Below are 19,775 nucleotides of genomic sequence, written 5' to 3' on the forward strand. Positions count from 1 at the left end.
TTTTTCACTCCCCTAAATAAGTTTGTTTGACCCATCTCAGGAGTTTATCAAGATAAACACTTGCCCCTGATTTAGATGTAGGCTGGAGGTATCTCAGGATGTATGCTTGTCTCTGATTGGGCCTGATGGGACTTGCAATGAAGTATGGGTTTTCCTTCTTAAGCCCTTGCCATACTTGATTCTGGACCATTTCTTGAGAATCTGGATATGGACCTGGCTAGAACCCATCCACCTGGCCAGTATTTAATTAAAGCTTGCTTCAAACTTGGCCTTAAACTGTATAGTGGTCTTATTCTCAGTTGGTGGAATTAACACCCTTCCAGATGTATCTTGAGAGCCACTAAAACAGTATATATGGCGATTGCTATGACACTGCGTTGTGAATGTCTTTTGGGAAGCCCAGACCCTCTCTTGGGTGTCTTATTCTCTCTGTCGTAACCCTTTTGCCTAAAATACGTGTAAAATGGCTTTTAATATGCTGAGAGGATTCTGTGAGAAGCCCACAGCCATGCATGCTCTAGGGTGTGCTTTATTCTTTTTTTCTTTGCTCCTCTTTCTATTCGTAACAGACTTCAAGTCTATTTCTTACAGGTTTGCCTTAAAATCACTTCTGAGATGAAGCCAAGAATACTGTGCTCGAGTTAAAAGATTAGGAGAATACTTCAGGATATTGACAACAGAGCCATACTGTGCCGCCATTCCTCCCAGCCTTCCCTGACATTCTTGGTGGCTCTAACCCAAAGCAACCTTCCCCTCTCTCTCCGTCTCCATCGTGCTCGAGTTGTGCTCTACCACTGAACTACATCCCTAGCTCAATTTTCTTAAATTCAATGGGAAAAGGTAGCTTCACAAATAATAAGCACTCAGCTGATAGATGTCTCAAGTCTTGGCTTTAGCAAGCTTGCTTTGAGAATTTTAGGGAATTCTTCGCACATTCAAACTAACCCCCACCCCGCCCCCAAATCCTAACCCTGCCTCTCCTCACCCTCATTTGCAAACCTGCAAGGGGAAGAAAAAACAGTTGCATTCCTTTTAATTGCCTGGGGACCCTTGGCTGCCTTAGCCTAAAGATTGGCGGGATGGGGGTGGGGGGCAACGGGTAGGGGTGGGGCGGGACCAAAAGTGCATCTGGCGGCCGGCCGAACGGGCCTCCCTGGGGCCTCGGCCGCGCGCAGCATTATGGGAGTTGTAGTTCTTATAAGTCTGAATTTCCAGCTCGGACGAAATCTCGGAACTCACTTTCCCGTGCTCCTGTGCCGCGGGCTTGAATGGAGCAGGTCCTTGGGAGGGTATGAAAGTGCTTGGGAGCTTAGTTATAAATTGTGGACTCGAGAACCGCGTGTCGGCGTAACTTCCGTTGCAGCCTCCCCTCCACTTTGAAGTGCAAGTTCCAGGTCTTCGGTGCTGACCTGGCTGAGCCTGCAGTGGGAGCGACCGGCGTCGGCTGGACTTAAACTCCCAGGCAGTCTTTCTGCGCCCTCCCCTTTCTCTCCACCAGATTCCCGCCCTTCAGGCCCGGTCGCCCAGCTGGAATCACTTGTTCTGAGGGCTGGAAGTACTTACTCTCCAGTCCCTGCGAACTTCGGGGAGCCTGCCGAACCCCGGCTCCTGCTAAACCCTCAGCTTCCAGCGTCTCCAGCATGCGCGTGTGGGCCCCCGTGGGCGTCCTGGCCTCGGTGGCTTACTGCTTCCACCAGCGGCGGGTAGCTCTCGCCGAGCCTCGGGCGCCTGGTGGCCAGCATCCGGTGGACCGCAGCCTACTGGAGCTAAAAATGGTGCAGGTTGTGTTTCGACACGGGGCACGGAGTCCACTCAAGCCGCTCCCGGTGGAGGAGCAGGTGAGAGGCAGCCCACTTGGGTGCTTGTGGAACCCACCTTAGGATTCCCCCTGGCGCAGAGGGGCTCGGGCTGGGTTCAGACCAGAGGAAAACAGCAGTAGACAGGGTCTCAGGCTGTGGCCTGGAGTCCTCCTCCCTACCTTCATCGCCACTCCACCAGTTTGTATAAGCCTTCCTGGCTAGGGCATCTCCCCCAAACTTTCAGTTTCGAGGTGTAGTGTAACTTTTAAAAGATGCATAGGAATCGCCCAGAGCATCTAAATGCAGATGTAGAGTTGAGTTGCATTTAGCAGTTATGTGTTTGGGTGAACTTGAGTTCAAGGGTACAGTGGACCTTGTAAGTGCCTGTTTCAGTGTTGTTAGTTGCAGAGTCCTTTGTACCAGGAGCCACCCTAAGTGCTATCACAGAGCAGAACAGGCTGGTGCCTTAGGGACCAGATATTAATATAGATTTTTCTCAGGGCTCGCTGGAAACTATTTGTGATCTCATGAAGCTTTATTAGTGACAAGGACTGTATCTCGGGGTTCTTTACGTTTTAGGTTTAGAAATCTGGAAGGGATTTGTTTAGGTTTAGAAATATTGGAAGCCAATAAAAACTTAAATTGGCTAGTCTTGTGGCTATAAGTTAGGGTAATTATGATTAAGGCACAAGCAATTAGCTCTTTTTAAAAAAAAAAATGGTTGCCTGTCAGGTAAAAAAGAATAGGGCACCGAAAGTCCCCAAGTATTGAATTTACCCGTGGATATACTCTTCATGATCATATCTGCTTTCCTGAAATGCTGTGTGTTTTATCTTCATATCATGCAACCCAAGATCCTGTCTTTAAAGAGGGCCACATATGAAAAAGTTGAGGCTGTAGGACACTTCTGCAGGCACTTAATGACCAGGTCTGGAGTTAGCCTCTTTTGTGGCTGTACTACTTTCTGTCTGGTACTGCAGTTTTCTTTTTGCTTCTTTGATCCCCACCCCCTCCAGGTAAGGTCTTTAAAATTAGATTTCTAAAGTTTTCTTATTATATTGTCCACACATGGCCCATCTCTTTGTACCCTTATTCTCTATTTCATCATATTATGGAGTGTTACATATATTGACGTTTTAGACAAAATTATCAGTGACAGCAAAGGATCAAGTTTGTCTGTGTTGATCTGGACCCCAGTATACAGTCAGTGCAAGCACCTATCTACATCAGCCTGCACTGGTGGATTCCAGTACAGAAGTGTCTTCATTGACATGCTTTGACAAGATGTTACCATTCTATGTTGAGGCAACTAGGAAAAACAATCCCACTCAGTTCATTACCGGAAAGGTATTCATTACATTACTCTGGCTTCATTTTGAATTGCAAAAATAGATTTAAATACATTTAGGGATGTGTGTGTACCATTGGATATGTGATGGGAGTCTTACACATTTATGGTGGAAGATAAACTGAGAAACCCAGCTTCACTATCTTTTCCCCCATGGCCTTTTGCAGTATGAGAAGAACTATTGCTTTAACTTCCCACTCATATGCAGACTGTAGGCTGATACTTTAATTTTTTTAAAAGATTTTTTGCGGGTGGGGGGGTGGGATGGGGACAGGTGACTGAGAAGCCAGAAGAAAGTTTTGGATCTTGGTTATGAGTCATATGATGTGGCTACTGAGCACAGACTACAGTCCTCAAAGCAAGCACTCTTGGCTGCTGAGTTGTCTCTCCAGCCCTAGGTAGAAGCTTTAAACATGTCTGGTTTTCCTGGATAAGGTTCTGTGCTTAAAAGCCAGAGGTAGCACCAACTTGCTAGCTGTGAGTAAATGTCACCAGCCTCCCCTGACTTGCTTCTGGATATCTTCTCTCAAGTTTTATTTTCAATATCCGTGGTTATTGATGTCTAGCCTTTTTTTATTCTGCTGTTATTGTGAGAGCAGACTAGGTGGCAACAATTATAATACTAAAATTACCTTCACTACATTTTCTGATTTCTGCTGGCTTCCAGATAAATATGTTCTCATCATTTCGGCTTTCTCACAGACCCTTACAGAGTAGCATTGTTTAAGAGGATATGTTTTGCTGAATTGTTTTTGTATGGTTTGGATAACAGCTGTTCTGTCCTGCCAAAAGACTATGCTTTGAACATAAAATTATAGAACTAGGTTGAACATATTTCTGACCTTCAGAGCGGCTCCAAATTCACTTTCAAGCAAGGAAAACTCCTGGCTTTGCTTTCAACTTTTCCCCAACTTCTTCCAGACAAAGGCAAGATGACCCTGAATAGGGGGGTTCGTCAGCTTTTTTAACATAAAGTTCAGGCTACCCCGTTTCCTCGTTAAGTCCAGATAATTCTAAAGCACCAGAGAAGAGATGCTCTTGCAATTCCCAGATACCTTGCTCTTTGCCACAGGCATTTTCAGTAGTCTGACCGCTGCGTCCATTTTTGTTCCCACATTTATACTTATTTCCTACTTACTTTGAATTGGTTACTTTAAATTATATTTTAGGTTTTGCTATCATCTAATTAAAGTTTTTTTTTTTTTTTTTTTTTTTTTTTTTTTTTTTTGGTATATGTGTGTTTGCCTTCATGTGTATCTATGTACCATGAGAGTGCCTGGTGACCATGGAGGCCAGAGAGCATTAAGTCCCCTGGAACTGAAGTTACAGAAGGTTATAAGCCTCCATGTGGATACTGGGAATTGAACCCTTAACTTCTGGAAGATCATTAAGTGCTTTAACCACTGAACCATCTCTCCAGCCCCCTAATTTTCTCTTTAAAGATGATGTGTATATATGAAGTAAAACTATCAAGTTAGTCTCTGCCCTGCCCCCATCCTCTGAAACAGGATCTTGTTTTGAAGCCTCGATTGGCCTGGAACTCACTGTTGTAGCTCAGGTTGGCTTTGGACTCAAAGCAATTTTCCCTCAGCCTCCTTTCACTATGCCTGGTTTGGGTTTGCCTTTACCACTCAGAAACTGAACAGCAGGAATTGAGGATGTATGTGGGGGATAGGAGGAGCATCTATGAATGGATATATCATCCATTCATGAAAATCTGAATCATGTTTAGGCTCAGCATGACCTGGACATCAGGAATTGTAGGAACAATGTGCGCATTACCTAGTGAGTCTGAGTGGCCCTGTGGACCCACATCTGTCTGTCACACTCTGTGCTCCACACTGGACTTAACCAGAGTGGAGGCTTAGTCTCAGCTCTAGAAGTTGCATATGTTGAAGGAGAGAGGGAACATCCAGATCTGACTCACAGGAATGTGCTGAGAGCTCCAGGAACACAAAGGAAGTAACTTATCCTAACCTGACCCCAAATGATCACAGCTTTCCTGCTCTTCCGCTCTTAGTTTTACTTAGGGTGTATCTGCACCCTGCCCACAGTATCCACACAAGCTCAAAACCTTTTTCTTTCTGCTTACCTCTCAGCCCCACCCCCAAATGGAGCTTGTGACTGCCCACTTCCTCTGTTTCCGCTGATAGTCTTGTAGGTCTCACTGATATGTTAAAGCCAGCTCTTCTGTGTCAGTTGTAATTGTGACATGCACTTTTGGCATTCAGACCACTCTGTGGAGCCATTTTCCTTTTACACCTACTGTGCATGTGCTGGGTTTCTGGGGCTCTGGGCACCTACTCTCGCTTCAGCTGGAAAAACTGCAAATTTCACTTCTATATGTTGTTCTGAGGCTCACCTCCTACAAGTTCAGGTGTTTGCTTCTTTGCATCCTTTGCAAATGTCATTCTGGTGAAACTAATGACTCAGCAGCCAAAAGAGCTATGTCGGGCTTTGGGCTGTGGCAGCTGTATTTGGCATCTCAGAGGACAGACCAACTTCCGCTGTGTCACTGCTAGCATTTACAGTCATGGCTTGCTTCCTCTAAGCTGAAAACCCAGGAAAGGCCAGATCAGGTTACCTTAGTGCTGTCTTCCTCAGGATCTGGGAGATCATCAAAACTGATAATAGCATCCAGACTAGAAAACCAATAGATGACTCAGTCTCTTTCCCCAGAAGCTGTCCACAGAGCAGGATAGACTAGTAAAGGAACTTTCCTGGTATAGTTTGATGAAGGCTTTTAAAGAGCCAGTGAAACTGCTGTGTAAGCTCAGGCCATGACTGCAGCTTCTTGATTATTTGCTATGCAGAGAGTTTGCTTCTGGGGAGTCAAGGGTTTGAATTTCAGAACATTGGCAAGAGGAGCCAGTGTATGGATTAGAGCATTATTGGTTCTCAACTTGGGTCAAATGACCCTTTCACAGGAGTCACCTAAGGCCATCAGAAAATACAGATATTTACATTATGGTTCATAACCTGTTATGCTCAGTCCACAAGACCTCCAGAGAGACCACCAAGGAGCAGAATGTGCACCCCGAATGCAAGTACACAAGGTTTCTTTATTGAATTCAAGCCTAGACAGACTGAGGCAGCAGCTGCAGGGGAAGGCCTTGAGCCTCATAAACGAGGGGTATGGGTTCGAAGCTGCAGAGTCTAGGAGTGCTGGGGGCTTTCCAGGGGTTTATCTCTTGTACCATTTGTGCCCATAAAAGTTGGTTGCCCTGGGCATCTCATTTGTCTCTCCTTCCCGCCTGTATGGGGCGGGGCATTTGTAGTTCTCTCCCCTTCCTGCCTGTCAGCCTTTGGGGGTGGGGGGATGGTGTCAGCCATCTGTGCTGGTCATGGGGCCAGGTTCTCACACAGTGCTGTTTTTGTCCCTTTTTCTCTAGGGTGGCTCTGGTTTAGCCTTTCAAACCATAGCAAAATTACAGTTGTGAAGTAGCAACAATTTTTATGGTCCGGGGTCACCACAGCGTGAGGAACTGTATTAGAGGGTTGCAGCGTTAGTAGGGTTGAGAACCACTGGACTAGAAGACCATCATGTCTGACTCCTCGGGAGTAAAAGTCTCATGGGTCGATTGAGGTCTGTGATGCTTTGAAAATCATCAGATTGAGGCAGGAGCCAGATTATGAGGACTGAAGGAAGACGAGGCAGAAACAAAGGTGTCTATAGACAGCAGCCACTTGTTTCAAAACTGGGGAAGTGAACGGGAAATAGGCCATAGTAACACTGGACCTTCAGCAGAGTCCTAGGTGTGGGTGTGGGACATGGAAGCTACACATTGATTCCTGACAAATTGTTCCAACTTGGTAGTCACTAAGACCATGTTTAATTAATTCATTCACTCCCTCACTTATTCATTGAGTAGCTGCATGCATGTCAGGCAGCCTGGCTATGTGTCCCTTTTAGGGCTTAGTGTGACAGCAGCACTGTAACTGTGAGTCTTAATATGTCACAAACAGGACTTGAGTTAAGGACGCCAGGAATAACAAATCATGGTCATTTCTTCCTTTAGTGGGAGCTAGAATGTAGTTGGAAGTTACTTGTCCCGCCTTCTAGTTCCCAAATAACCACTCTCAGGTGTAATATTAATTATAATCGTTGGCCAGTGGCTCAGGCATATTACTGACTAGCTCTCACAATTAAATTAATACATTTTTACTAATCTTGTGTATCACCATGTGGTCACGGCTTACCCAGAACGTTCTGGCGTTTTACCCCTTTGGCGGCTACGTGTCATCTCCCTGACTCTGCCTTTTTTTCCTCTCTCTATCTCTGTTTGGATTCCCTGCCTAGCTATATTCTGCCCTGTCATAGGCCAAAACAACTTTATTCATCAATCAATAAAAGCAACACATTTGCAGCATACAGAAGGGCATCCCACATCAGCTGAGTTCTAGCTTCTTTCCTTCCTTTCCAAGGGGAGGTTGCAAGCCTTGTGTCAAGTGATTCCAGGCGTGTGTTCCAGAGGCCACTAGAGTGTTAGGACTGTGAGTTTCGAGAATGTTCATTTAACTGAATGTCATTTTTTTTTTTTCATGGCCACAACAGGTGGAGTGGAACCCCAAGCTTTTAGAGATCCCACCTCAGACTCAGTTTGAATACACTGTCACCAATCTTGCTGGTGGCCCGAAACCTCATTCTCCTTATGACTCTGAATACCACAAGACCACTTTGAAGGTGAGTGGCTGCTCTGCCCCGTGCGGGGACTTTCTCTGGGCTGAGTTGAGCCTCCAGGTGTCCAATCTTCTCTTTCTCTATGCCTCGCTTTAGGGTGGTGTGTTTGCGGGGCAGCTGACCAAGGTGGGTATGCAGCAGATGTTCGCCCTGGGCGAGAGACTGAGGAAGAATTATATGGAAGATAACCCCTTCCTGTCACCTGTCTTCAACCCACAAGAGGTCTTGTGAGTCATAGACAGGGAGATACCCATTTAAGGTCTTGAACATACGTAACCTGTCCTGACCCCCACTCTCATCTATGGTGGTTTGGGGGACAAAGTGCCGCTGTGCAGTTACCCTTGTGTCGTAAGATTCTGTGGAGGCAGTCACTGACGGCCACAGCCATCGGCCTTCAGCCTGTAGAGAGGAAAGGCTTCCTTCCCATGGTGTCCCGTATGTGGTTTTGAGAGGTTTCACCTGCTCCATTCCCAGCTGCGTTCCTGTGTGAGCATCTCTGCCTCTGCATGTTCATTTCCCCCCCAGTGTTCGCTCCACCAACATTTTTCGGAATCTGGAATCTACTCGGTGTTTGCTGGCTGGGCTTTTCCAACATCAGAAAGGTTTGTGTTTGGGTCTGGAAGTCACCCTTGTGCCAGAGGAACTCTTTCTCACTTCCAACACTCTTCTCTTCCTCTGCCTTTTCTCCATCCCTCCTGCACACACGATTTTAGTTGCCTGTGTCACAGGGGTCCTTCACCATCCACGCCTTTGTTGTCCTTGCCAACCTGGCCTCCACAGTGATCAGGGATCGGGTATACCTCTGCCTCCCGACTCCTCGGGCTTCCACACAAGCTGTAGAAGTAACTCTTGTGAGCAGTAGTGAGGGACTCCTGAAACCGAGGGCGAGGGGCACGCTTGGCTGGGACTAAAGGCTGCTGCCGTCACTCTGATCTTAGTGGTAATCCTCTGCCAAACCCAGATTGTATCCGCCATGTTCTACTAAGCCTTTCTAAGTTGAGAAATCTGTTGAGTTTCAGTCTTAACATATCTAATCGGTGAATGATTACAGCCGTCAATTTCAAAACTTTTCACCTGCGAGGGCTGTATTACTTGTCAGACCCATATTAGACACTGTCACATTGCTGTGACCAAACAGCTGACAGACAGAAACGACTCAAGGGAAGACACGTTCATTCTGGCTCTCGATTTCAGAGTGACGGGAGGCTGCCGTGGGCAGGAGGGTGTGCTGGCAGATGCGGGTGGGCAGGAACATCCTGCAGAGGCTCCTGGTGTCTCTACCTGTGGCTGCCCTAGTGAGGTGGTGAGTGTTCACACTGTGACAGGCCAGGGCATGTGCCGAGCTAGAGGCAGGTTTACCCTGCAGAGGCTGCCTCCACTATTAGATTAGTGGGCCAGGCCCACTTTGTCACCGCTCCACATGTTCCCACACTTCACCTCCCCTCTAGGGAACAAGTGCTCAAAATGGGGCCACCGTTACAGATGCAAACCCTACCAGGGCTTTTGGCCACCGAATGAGGCTATGGTTTTGTCATTTGTAATTGATTCAAATCCACATGTGATCACTCTTGTGAATTTCAGATAATTGTGACCTAATTGGTATGACCTAACAGATATTCAGATACAAAAATCTTAAATGGAAATAAAGTTTCCATCAAACTTTGAAGGACAATAGGACCGTCAGGCCACAGGGGCTTGGCCTTACTTGGCCTTACTCCTCAACTGTTTGGAGCTGCTACTAACCCTGACCGAAGCCGGCTGCCCCACATGCTGTATCCCGAAAGCCAAGCAAACAGGACAGGCTGCCCCTTTGTGGGAACCCTCAGGCCTGACCTTCTAAAAGTTCCTCCCTTGCTCATCTCCAGAAAGGCAAATGTCCCCTTCCCAGTGTGACTCTGGAGGACACTTCTGAGTCACCTGTGGCCCTTCTACACAGGATGCAGACTGAGGATGCCCAGGTTCCAGCAGGGGGGGAAACAGCTTCCTCGTGCCTAGGGTGGTGACTCCCTGAATTATTGGAAGCCGGGTGGGACTCCTCAGAAATAATCTGTGCCTTTCTTAGTACCAAGAATTGCAGCACCTGCTGCCACTCACAGAGGGGTGCAGCTGCAGAATTGCTTTAGGAGTAATACCCTGCAGAGTGCCAGAGTTGGCTAGGTGTAAGCTAGAGGGCAGCAGGCTGTGCAGGAAGCTGGAGCTTGTCCATCTGCCCACCTGTCAGTCATTCGTTAAATGTAGCTTGTCTTCTCAGGTGTGCCTTATTTACCATTAGCTGTATTCCCATATCTTGCCATCAGGAGAAGACTGAGATGGACATGGGTTTGTAGTGTTAGGTTAGAGGTCCATATCATGGTTATTATCCTTACACATAAAGCATTGGTCTAAGAACTTTGCATATATTGTGGAGCAGACACCATCAGCTCCTTTTACAGATAAGAGAACTAATGCAAAGAGAGGCTTGCCCAGGAGCCCAGATCTGGAGATGGTATTGGTGGGATTCAAGCTCTGGCTGTCTAGCTTCAAAGTCCACATTTGTCATCTTTGTCAGCTGCTTCTCTGAGGATGTGCACATTTGGGACGTCTAGGCAGGGTCTTTGAGAGTTTTGTCTGGTCTTTGTTTTTAAATGTACTTATGTGTGTTTCTGTGTTTTGTGCATGTGTGCATGTGTGCCATGATACATGTATGGTGACCAGTAGAAGTCCTTTCTTGTCCACGATGAGGGTTCTGAGGACTGGACTCAGGTTGTCAGGCTTGGGGCGAGTGCCTTTAACCACTGAGCCTTCTCACTGATGCTCTGTGTGTGTGTGTATGTGAGAGAAAGAGAGAGAGAGAGAGACAGAGAGAGAGAGAGGAAGAAAGAAAGAGAGAGACTCATGTAGTTCATGCTTGCCTCAAACTCAGTATGTAGTGGAGGCTGGTCTTGAGTAGCTTGTCTTTCTGCCTTTACTCTCCAAGTACTGGTGTGACAATTTTGCAGCACTATGCCCGACCTTAATCTGTTCCTTTCTGAACATATCTTATAGGACCCCAGAATTCTTGAGAGGGGTCCCAGGAACTACAATCAGGATGATAGGATAAGCACATGGGCTTTGCTTTGGGCCCCCACCTTGTGGACAATGACATGTTTCTTCGTGTTATATAGTAATGAGTGGGTGGAAGAGGATGACAGGGTGCTCAGTTGCTGTGAAAATCAGGGTCCCTCCACTTTGATCCACTATGGATTCTGAGCTGAGTGGAGATAGTAGCCTTGTGATAAGTTACTGTGTTGGTCTGTGGAAGTGAATTTTGGGACACAAGAAAATAACCCAGTTCTGATGAAGCAGAGCCAGCCATTCTGTATCAGGACACCCACATGCCGGCCCTGGTTGTGCCCTGGGCAGGGAATTTTTGGAATGAGTCAGAGGCACCTGTGTGATCCAGGTCTGTGCATGTTCTGGTCTGTGGCCCAGTGGGAGGGTGTGTGCTAGTTAGAACAAAGCTGCTGCGTTATCCAGTGCTTGAAGGAGAACTGTGGGCAGAACCAGGACAGAATGACCTTGGGCTCTGCCACCTCGGTCTTGGAGGAGTGAGTGCAGCCCCTACCACCTGTGTTTCCTTCTTCCTTCCAGGGTCTGTCACCATCCAAACTGACGAGGCAAGCTCTGAAGTCCTGTACCCCAACTATCAAAACTGCTGGGCCCTGAGGGAGAAGACCAGGTAACAGGCTTTTCTAGTTCTCGCTGGCATCTGCCAGTGCTCAGGCATTCCTGGGATGCACCAAGACTATATTCCAGAGCAGAAAGAAGAAGGGTTCCACACAGATCTGAGTTATGCATTGGTTTTAGTAAAATAGGTAGAAACATCAGAAGAATAGGATTTGGAAAATTTAGCCTTTTATTCTAGCCATAATTCTTGTTCACTTACATTAACAAGTCATTTAACTTCTTAGAACCTTAATTTGCTCATCTGTAAAATGGTAATAATACTGTTAACCATACCAGGCTGTTGTAATGTAAGGATTACACAGGATCATAAACGATGAACAAAATACATTTTGTAAATTGTTGATCACTGTACAATAGTAAGAGCTTGTGGCTTTGGCAGAGGTCGGAAGAAGACTGCCATTTTGCAGCCAGGGATCTCCGAGGATTTGGAAAAGGTGAAGGCAGGTATGGGCATCAGCCATAGTGACGAAGTGGACTTCTTCATTCTCCTGGACAATGTGGCTGCTGAGCAGGTGGGATAACCGTTTCGCCTGGGTTCTGGGTTTTGGGAGCCACGGGAATGGGCTGGCTCCTGACTTAGAGCTGGCTGGAAGGCCTCTGTCTGAGGCTGCTCTAATAGGATTTGCGAATAGCGTAGATGTAGGGATCGAAGGGCCCAGAACAACCAAGAAAGGATAGGACCAATCAGATGACTCCACCTGGAACCCAGACAGTTGGTTCTAGGTCAGTTTCTGAAAGTATTTCCCACATTACCTGACCTGTATGTGTTTGGGAGAGTAGGGATCAGGTAGGGTTATGGTTATGAGTAGAAAGTATGCTAAAGAATATGCATACCCTTTTTCTGTGTGTATATTCTCACCTGTGTGTGGAAGCCAGAAGACAACCTCAGATATCCCTCTGCAGAAGACATCCACTTGGTTTGTGAGACAGTCTCTAACTGATCTGGAGCTTACCAAGCATGCTAGGCTGTCTGCTCAAGAATCCACCTGTCTCTGTACAGGATCAAAACTCAGGTCCTCAAACTTGGATGGCAACCACCTTACTAAGTGATCTATCTTCCCAACCTAAACTCTGCTTTCTTTGAGATAGTATCTAAGAACTATCTCCAGGTCACAGGTGTGTGCCACCTGCCATGCTTTACTTGTAAATTTTGCATTTAGCATTTCTTAGGCTCTAAAACCTTTAGGGTCCTTCTTTATTGTGTCACTTTCTAGAGAACCTATATGAATGTCAGCATATTTTAAAAAATCAGAGCTGGATGTGGTTCACATTCCTATAATCCCAGCATTTAAGGTGCTAAGGCAGGAGGATCAAAAGTCGGAAGCATCTCAGCGGTGGTACACACCTTTAGTCCCAGCACTCGGGAGGCAGAGGCAGGCAGATCTCTGAGTTCAAGGCCAGCCTGGTCTACAGAGTGAGTCCCAGAGAGAAACCCCATCTCAAAAACTCAAAAAAAAAAAAAAGTTGGAAGCTAGCCTGACCTACATAGTGAGATCCTGCCTAAAAAAAGTATGTGTGTGGTATATTAATATATTTATATATTGGGCTGGTGACATGGCTCAGAGGGTAACAATGCTCACCTCCAAGTCAGACAACTTGCATTTGAAACCAGAAACCACAAACCTGATGCTCATAAGCTGTCCTCAGACTTTCGAATGCTTAATGTGTCAGTGCATCCCTCCACTCCTGACACTCACACACGCTTACACACACACACACACACACACACACACACACACACACACACACACACACGCACAGAGTCTATCAAAAACAGTGAATCAATAATGTAAAATTTTGAGATGCCTGTAAAGTAATCTGGTTAATCTGTTAGTCTGTTTTCCTCAAATTGATTTAGCCATAGAATCCTTTTATGTACTAAAAATATATTGTACATATTACATTTTATGAGTGCATGTAACATTTTATGTAACGTATACATATTATTAAAATGCATTGAAATATATATTACATTTCATGCAATAGTAGCATCATGCACTGGGAACCCTTCTGTGGATTGAAAGGCTGGATGCCCAAAGGGTCTTTTTCCTTCTCTTACATCAATGACAACGACCCTGAGGCATAGCTATATGGCATACAGTTTCTAAAATCATTTTAGGGGAAATAAAAATAAAATGAAGTTTGGAATTCCTTGGTTTCTATTTTATTCTTTTTTAAAAGTTAAAAATTGTTAGTTTTTTTTTTTTTTTTTTTAAACTGGAGTACATAGGAGCCATAATGGGGTGTGAAGCAGTCATTATAATCCTGTACCTACCTGGGGCTGGAGAGATGGCTCAGCAGAGAACTGGCTGCTTTTCTAAATGACTTGGGTTCAGTTCGCAATGACAGCTCAAACTGTCTGTAACGTCCTTACATAGACATGCGTGTAGGCAAAATACCAGTGCACATAATATAAAAATAAATGAATCTTTAACAAAAAAAAAAAAAAGTAGTTCTATGCCTATAAATCTTGATAAATGCAAACTTTTAGAGGGCCTTAGGGACATAGGTTCCCCAGGAAGAAACATAGAGGCTGACTAGTACCCTTAGTAGGCAGGAAGTGTTTCTCTGTGACGTCGCTGACATTGCTGGTGGCCATTACAGGTGCACAGCCTCCAGAGCTGCCCGGCGCTGGAGAGGTTTGCCCAGATGATTGAGCAGAGAGCTGTGGACACAGCCTTGTACGTGCTGCAGCAGGAAGACAGGTGAGAGGCAACGGGTGGAGGGCCTCCAGTCATTCTTGGTCAGTGTGTGCGCTGGGGGGAGATGGGAAGGTGTGGCAAGTGTCATGAGGCTGCCACACACCTGCCGGTTGACATCTACATGTGAAGCGGTGAGACCCCTCTCTGCCAGCTTCCCTCAGGCCTCTGCTCTTACTTCTGAGCTGGGGCTGGTGACCTGGACCTCCTTTTGCTTCCCTTTTCAAGAGCTTGAGTGGAGCGAGTGGAAGGAGGAGTCATTGTGCTACACTCTGTTTTTGACCATAGCTCACTTAAATAGTTCCCCGCTCTCCCCGGCTGGGAGGTATTGCTTGTTCTTTGCTGCTTTTCTAGGGAAAGGAACTAGACAGAATCCACAATGCCCTGCTTTGATCCTGAGCACTGCTGCAATGGAGGACTGCGCTGAGAGGCTGGCTACTTTTCCTTGGCTCATTTGGCAGGTGGCAGAGCTAGGACTTGGTCCCAGATCCTCTGATCCATTTGCTGGATCTGGTTGGGACTTAGCATTCTGTGCTGGAATGACCACTGGTTTCTTTTTCTTTTTCTAGTTAAGAGCATTCAGTCTGCACTAAGAATAGATGACTTGGAAGCAGTTAAGACAAAGGGAGGGGATAATCTGGAGCTGTACTGGCGGAGGGGAACAGTTAGTGGTTCAAGAATCTGCAGGGTCTGTTGCATGAGAAATGAGCCCCTGACCACTTTGGCTTGGAGTCAGCACGGCCATCTGTGTAGCAGTGTTGGGCATCCAGAAGTTCTCCAGCCAAGCTACTCAGCTGCCATTCCCTGGGACTCAGCAGCTTTCAAGTTTTGTTCATGAAGTGGTCTCACCAGATGGAAACTGCCACTCACTGCCCTCTCTGCCAGTCCACACGTAAACATACTCGGGAACTACCTCAGACTCCACGGGCAGTGCCTGGTCTGTTGTGGCCGCGTCTGTGTGCATCATGAAGCAGCTGTGGGTACTATGCACACAAACGGGCATGGGTATGTTCTTGTAAAGCTTCATGAGAGCAGGCAGGAGGCCTGTGTTTTGGCCACGCCATGCATGCTTTCTTCGGTCCCATCATTATTTCCGTTTATATCAGTTTCATAAAACTGATGTTTCCTTTGAGGACAAATGGTACAACGTCACAACCCAGTGTGGGTTGTGTGGCCTGTGTACCTGGCAGGTGCATGCCACATGCAGAGTGGGTTGCCTCCCTTTATCCACTGCTTACCATGCCTCCACTTACAAAGGCAGCAGTTTCTAAAACAGATCTACTCCACCCATGTCTGCCTCCTCCTCTTGTGTGATTGAGGACTGGGGCTTCTAAGATTTTGTTTTGGTCTTTTGGGGGCCCCCTCCCTCCAATAAAAAGTGTGAGGCACTCCCACAGGTAAATCTTTTGTCGCTTACCAGCCTTTCTTTGCTTTGCTCAGTAATGAGGAGATACCCTTTGCATTACAGTCACCTGCTGTCCTGGGATGACCCAGGATGGAAGTGGTGGGGGCATAGCTCACACAGTGACACAATCTTTACCATGATTCAGCTCCAGCGGGAAGAGCCTTGTGCAGGGCCCGTTAGCAGGTGCTTGTCCAGGGGCCTTTTGGGATTTCTGAGTCTTGGTACCTCTGCCCTTCCCTGCTTTGCTCTTTTATTCCTCAAGTCATACTTGCTTTTTTTTTTTTCTTTTTTTTTTTTTTACATTTAATTACTGCGGTGTGTGTGCGTGCACATGCAAGTGTCAACTGTGCACGCATGTGGAAGTCCTGATGTTCCTGTTGTTGGAAGTCTTTTTCACAAAGAACCCTCCAAGTCGACGCAAAGCCCTTTCTCCCCCACCTTGGCCTTGCCCCTGCCTCCCTTATCTTTTCCTCTGCTCCTGAGGTCTGGGGGCAGAGCCAACGCCTCTCCTGGGTGCTGAATGCCTGCTGGGTGCTTGAATGTTACTCTCATCCATCTCACAGGGAAAGTATCCAGATAGCAGTGGGCCCCTTCCTACACATGCTGGAGGGAAACCTGCTCAAAGCTGTGGACCCCACGACCCCACCCAGCAAGACCAGGTACTCAGCACAGTGAATGCTTGTGGCGTGGAGCGCCGTGGGGGGCCTCTGGCTTCGGGGAGGGACTCCAGGGGAATGGGTCAAGAACCAGGCTGTCAGTGGCTGCAAGTAAGTGCTTTCCAGGCCGTGTCCCCAAGCAATTTACAAGGTCTTGGCTTTTCTTCCTGCTGTAGCTTTCCTAGCCTGTTTTTATTAAATGTCTCAAAGTTATTTTCCCTTTCTTTTTTTAAAAAATTAATGTCTCACTGGTTAACTAGGTACATTAATATCACATTGGTTGCCTGGATACATTAATATCACACTATTTTAATAGTCCAAAACAGTGATGACTTAGTTCACATCCTTTATTCAGTACACAGAGGATATGATCACTGTACATTTTAAAGTTCTGGAAATGGTTCACTGGCTTCCAACCCCACACTCCCAGAGCCTAGGACCCAGATTTGGGATGTCATGTGTCCTGGGCACTTGCTCAGGGAACTGTGGTCTGCCAACACTGTCGTAGTAACCTAGAGACTAGTTTTAAGTCCCTGGCCCCTCTCTGTCCTCCTGAGGGAGAACCTGCATTGTAACTAGAAGCCCCTTAATGCTAAAGTCCTGCTAGAGTATGAAGAGAGGGGTGGAGTTGAGACAGCAGGGGCTAAAAGCCTAAGTGCCTGTGAGAGGTGCAGAGAGCCAGTTCCTAGGGGCGAAACAGGCCTGGAATCTGGAGCAGGATTTCTAACAGTACCATGTCCCTCCCTGCCCCTGCCACACCTGCAGGGGTACTGCATCCCTCCTGCTCCTGCTCCTGCTCCCCACCCCCCATCCCCCGTCTTGCATCTGAGGAAGGACCTAGTGCCAGTCTCCTGGGTTGAGAGCCAATAATGTCCCGAAGAGAGAAATGCTGGAACCAAACAGATGCCATAAAAATGGCTATTGTACTACTGACTAAAACTGCTCGGGAAATTTGCTGACGACCAATCAGCTCAGTATTCTTTGGAAATTAATTAAAGTTTCCAAACGTGCAAGGGGCAGGAGTTACCCTACTACACACATGTAGCCAAGGGTAGGAAGGAAGAGGTGGCAGAACCCAAGGGAAGACTAGGACCCAAGCCACGGCTGTTTCTCCTTTAAAACTCACGGGATCGGGGGTAAGTGGGTGGGAGGGGAGGAGGGAGCAAGGAGCGTTGCTCCAGAAATCCTCCTCCATAAGACATGAGTAGGAGTGGGATCCTCAGCATCTGCTTCAGAGCAGTTTTAAACCAGCTCAGCTGACTGCTAGCTGCCTCTTGTTTCTGAGACAGCCGCTGGTTGTCACTCAGAGGAGACAAACAACGTGCTGGCCTCTGATCTCATGGAGAACTGTTTCCTTCTTGCAGAAAGCTGTACCTGTATGCAACCCATGATGTAACCCTCATGCCAATCCTGATGGCCTTGGGGATTTTTGACCACAAATGGCCTCCATTTGCTGTTGACCTGACCATGGAACTCTACCAGCATCAAGAATCTAAGGAGTGGTTTGTCCAGCTTTATTACCACGGGGAGGTAAGATCTCTGAGGTGGGGATGGATGGCGGCTAAGCACCCAACCCCCTCACACACAGTTTAGTGTCTCTTCACAGGCCCAGTGGAGTCCTAAGTGGTAGCCTCAGCTGTCTGAATCCCACAAAACTTAGGGCAGTAGTTGGCCTGTGGTAACAAGGTAGAGCACGGCCACATCTCAGGACTGTTACAATTTTCCTTCTAGGAACAGGGCTACTCTCCAGTCTGTATTGCCAGCATCTTGGTATCTTGGCTAACTCATCACCATTGATGTCTGGGAGAGAAACTGAGCACTGTCTAAGGATGGGACTGTTAGCTCTTCCAGCTCAGGGCTAGGACTCAACTAGGCTTTCACAATCTACTTAGCCATCAGCACATAGCGCTGGAAACTGTTGGGGTAGTGGTGCCTTCCTGGTCCTTACGTGTGTGCTCATACATTACTGATTCTGTGCATACATCCTGCTTGGGTGAAGCTGCTGGGCTCAGTTGAAGACAGCAGAAGGATGGGGTCCTGTGCAGATGTGCTGAGTTCTGTTTCTTCCACAGGAGCAAGTGCCGAGAGGTTGCCCCGACAAGCTCTGTCCACTAGATAAATTCTTGAATGCCATGTCAGGCTATGCTGTGAGCCCAGAAAAATACCACACACTCTGCTCCCAGTCGAGAACAATGGAACTTGGAAAGTGACTCGTTTGCACAGACAAGTTGATATTTAAATAAATTGCCTTTATATAAAACCGTATCGTGTTGGGACCAAAGAGTGTTTCTCTGCTCTATAACATGATTTCTTATTTTAAGTATATGAATGTTTTGCCTGTATGTAAGTCTGGTGCCACTTGCATGCCTGGTGCCCCATGGAAACCAGAAGGTGTTGGACCTCCTGGAACTAGAGTTAGAGCTGGTTGTGAGCTGCCATGATGGGTGCTGTGAGCCAAACTCTGGTCTTCTGGAAGAACAGCCAGGGCTCTTAACTGAGCCATCTCTCCACCCTCATGATATGATTCCTAAGGTCAGCGCATTGGTGTAAGCCTGGGGAATTTTGTTGCTTTGGGACTTCAAGCTCTTCTGTCTTTACTCGGGCTCTATTCATAGTTCTCAAAAAGGTGGCAGGTTCTGCCTTCAAGTTGCTGCAATTCAGTGGTAGGGAAATGTAAGTAAGTCAATGGCTTATATAGTTCAGTGTTTCTTAAGCTATGACAATGTATTGTGTGGGGTGTTCTGAACCTAGGGACAAACCTGCTCCTCCTGTTGGAGCTACACAGACAAGCCAAGAGAAGCCTTGTGGGGAAATTCTGTCTTGGTCTAAGTAGATTTGGAAGTAGTATAGCAAAACTCAGCATTCATCAATAAATAAATTAATACAGAATGTAAAGAGACTTGAGGACAGAAACCATGCAGTCATCTCATAGATACTGAACCGCCTCCTGGTAAAGAAACTGGGGATAGGAGAAACACACCTTAGCATAATAAAGGCTACATATGGCAGACCTATAGCTAACATATAGTAAATGAAGAGGAACTGGAAATCAGAAATACAACAAATGTATCCACTCTGTTTACTCAGTGTGGTGCCTGAAGCCCAGGCTAGAGCCAAAAGGTACACAGATAGGAAAGAATGGGCCAGATTACCCTATATGCATATGAAATGGTCCTGTACTTAGAAAATCTAGACTCACTGGAAAACACTTAGCCAAGTAGGAAATAAAATCAACATACAGACATCAGTAGCCTTTTCATAGCTTTAAAAGAAATGAAAGACCTTGTCCTGGGTGTAGATTTTACTGTCACCTTGGCAGAACTAAGTACCTGGAAGGGGGAGTCTCAACTGAGGGATTACCTGGGTCAGGTAGGTCTGTTAGAGGTTTGTGGGGAACTGTCATGCTTGCTGATGTGAGAGGACCCAGGCTACTGTGGGTAGTGCCACTGCTAAGACAGGGTCCTGGTGGGATAAGAAAACCG

General features: G+C 46.8%; 1 protein-coding gene across 1 annotated transcript; it reads left to right on the top strand.

The window, feature by feature from the left end:
- Positions 1-1,378: 1,378 nt before the first annotated feature.
- Acp6 (acid phosphatase 6, lysophosphatidic) lies at positions 1,379-18,553 on the top strand. The gene is made up of 10 exons (XM_051198937.1): positions 1,379-1,838; positions 7,703-7,831; positions 7,925-8,055; positions 8,354-8,430; positions 11,438-11,525; positions 11,913-12,045; positions 14,138-14,238; positions 16,201-16,296; positions 17,658-17,823; positions 18,366-18,553. The coding sequence occupies exons 1-10, from the start codon at positions 1,641-1,643 to the stop codon at positions 18,501-18,503; spliced, it is 1,257 nt and encodes a 418-aa protein (XP_051054894.1). The 5' UTR covers positions 1,379-1,640; the 3' UTR covers positions 18,504-18,553.
- Positions 18,554-19,775: the final 1,222 nt, after the last annotated feature.

The sequence above is a fragment of the Phodopus roborovskii genome, unplaced genomic scaffold (genome assembly GCF_943737965.1).
Source record: "Phodopus roborovskii unplaced genomic scaffold, PHOROB, whole genome shotgun sequence".
Taxonomy (NCBI): Eukaryota; Metazoa; Chordata; class Mammalia; order Rodentia; family Cricetidae; genus Phodopus; species Phodopus roborovskii.

Excerpts from the sequence above, each read along its gene's own strand:
- Acp6 (XM_051198937.1), top strand. The coding sequence starts at position 1,641 with ATGCGCGTGTGGGCCCCCGTGGGCGTCCTGGCCTCGGTGGCTTACTGC. Across the intron at positions 7,832-7,924 it reads ACCACAAGACCACTTTGAAG|GGTGGTGTGTTTGCGGGGCA; the intron begins GTGAGTGGCTGC and ends GCCTCGCTTTAG. Across the intron at positions 17,824-18,365 it reads AGCTTTATTACCACGGGGAG|GAGCAAGTGCCGAGAGGTTG; the intron begins GTAAGATCTCTG and ends TTTCTTCCACAG.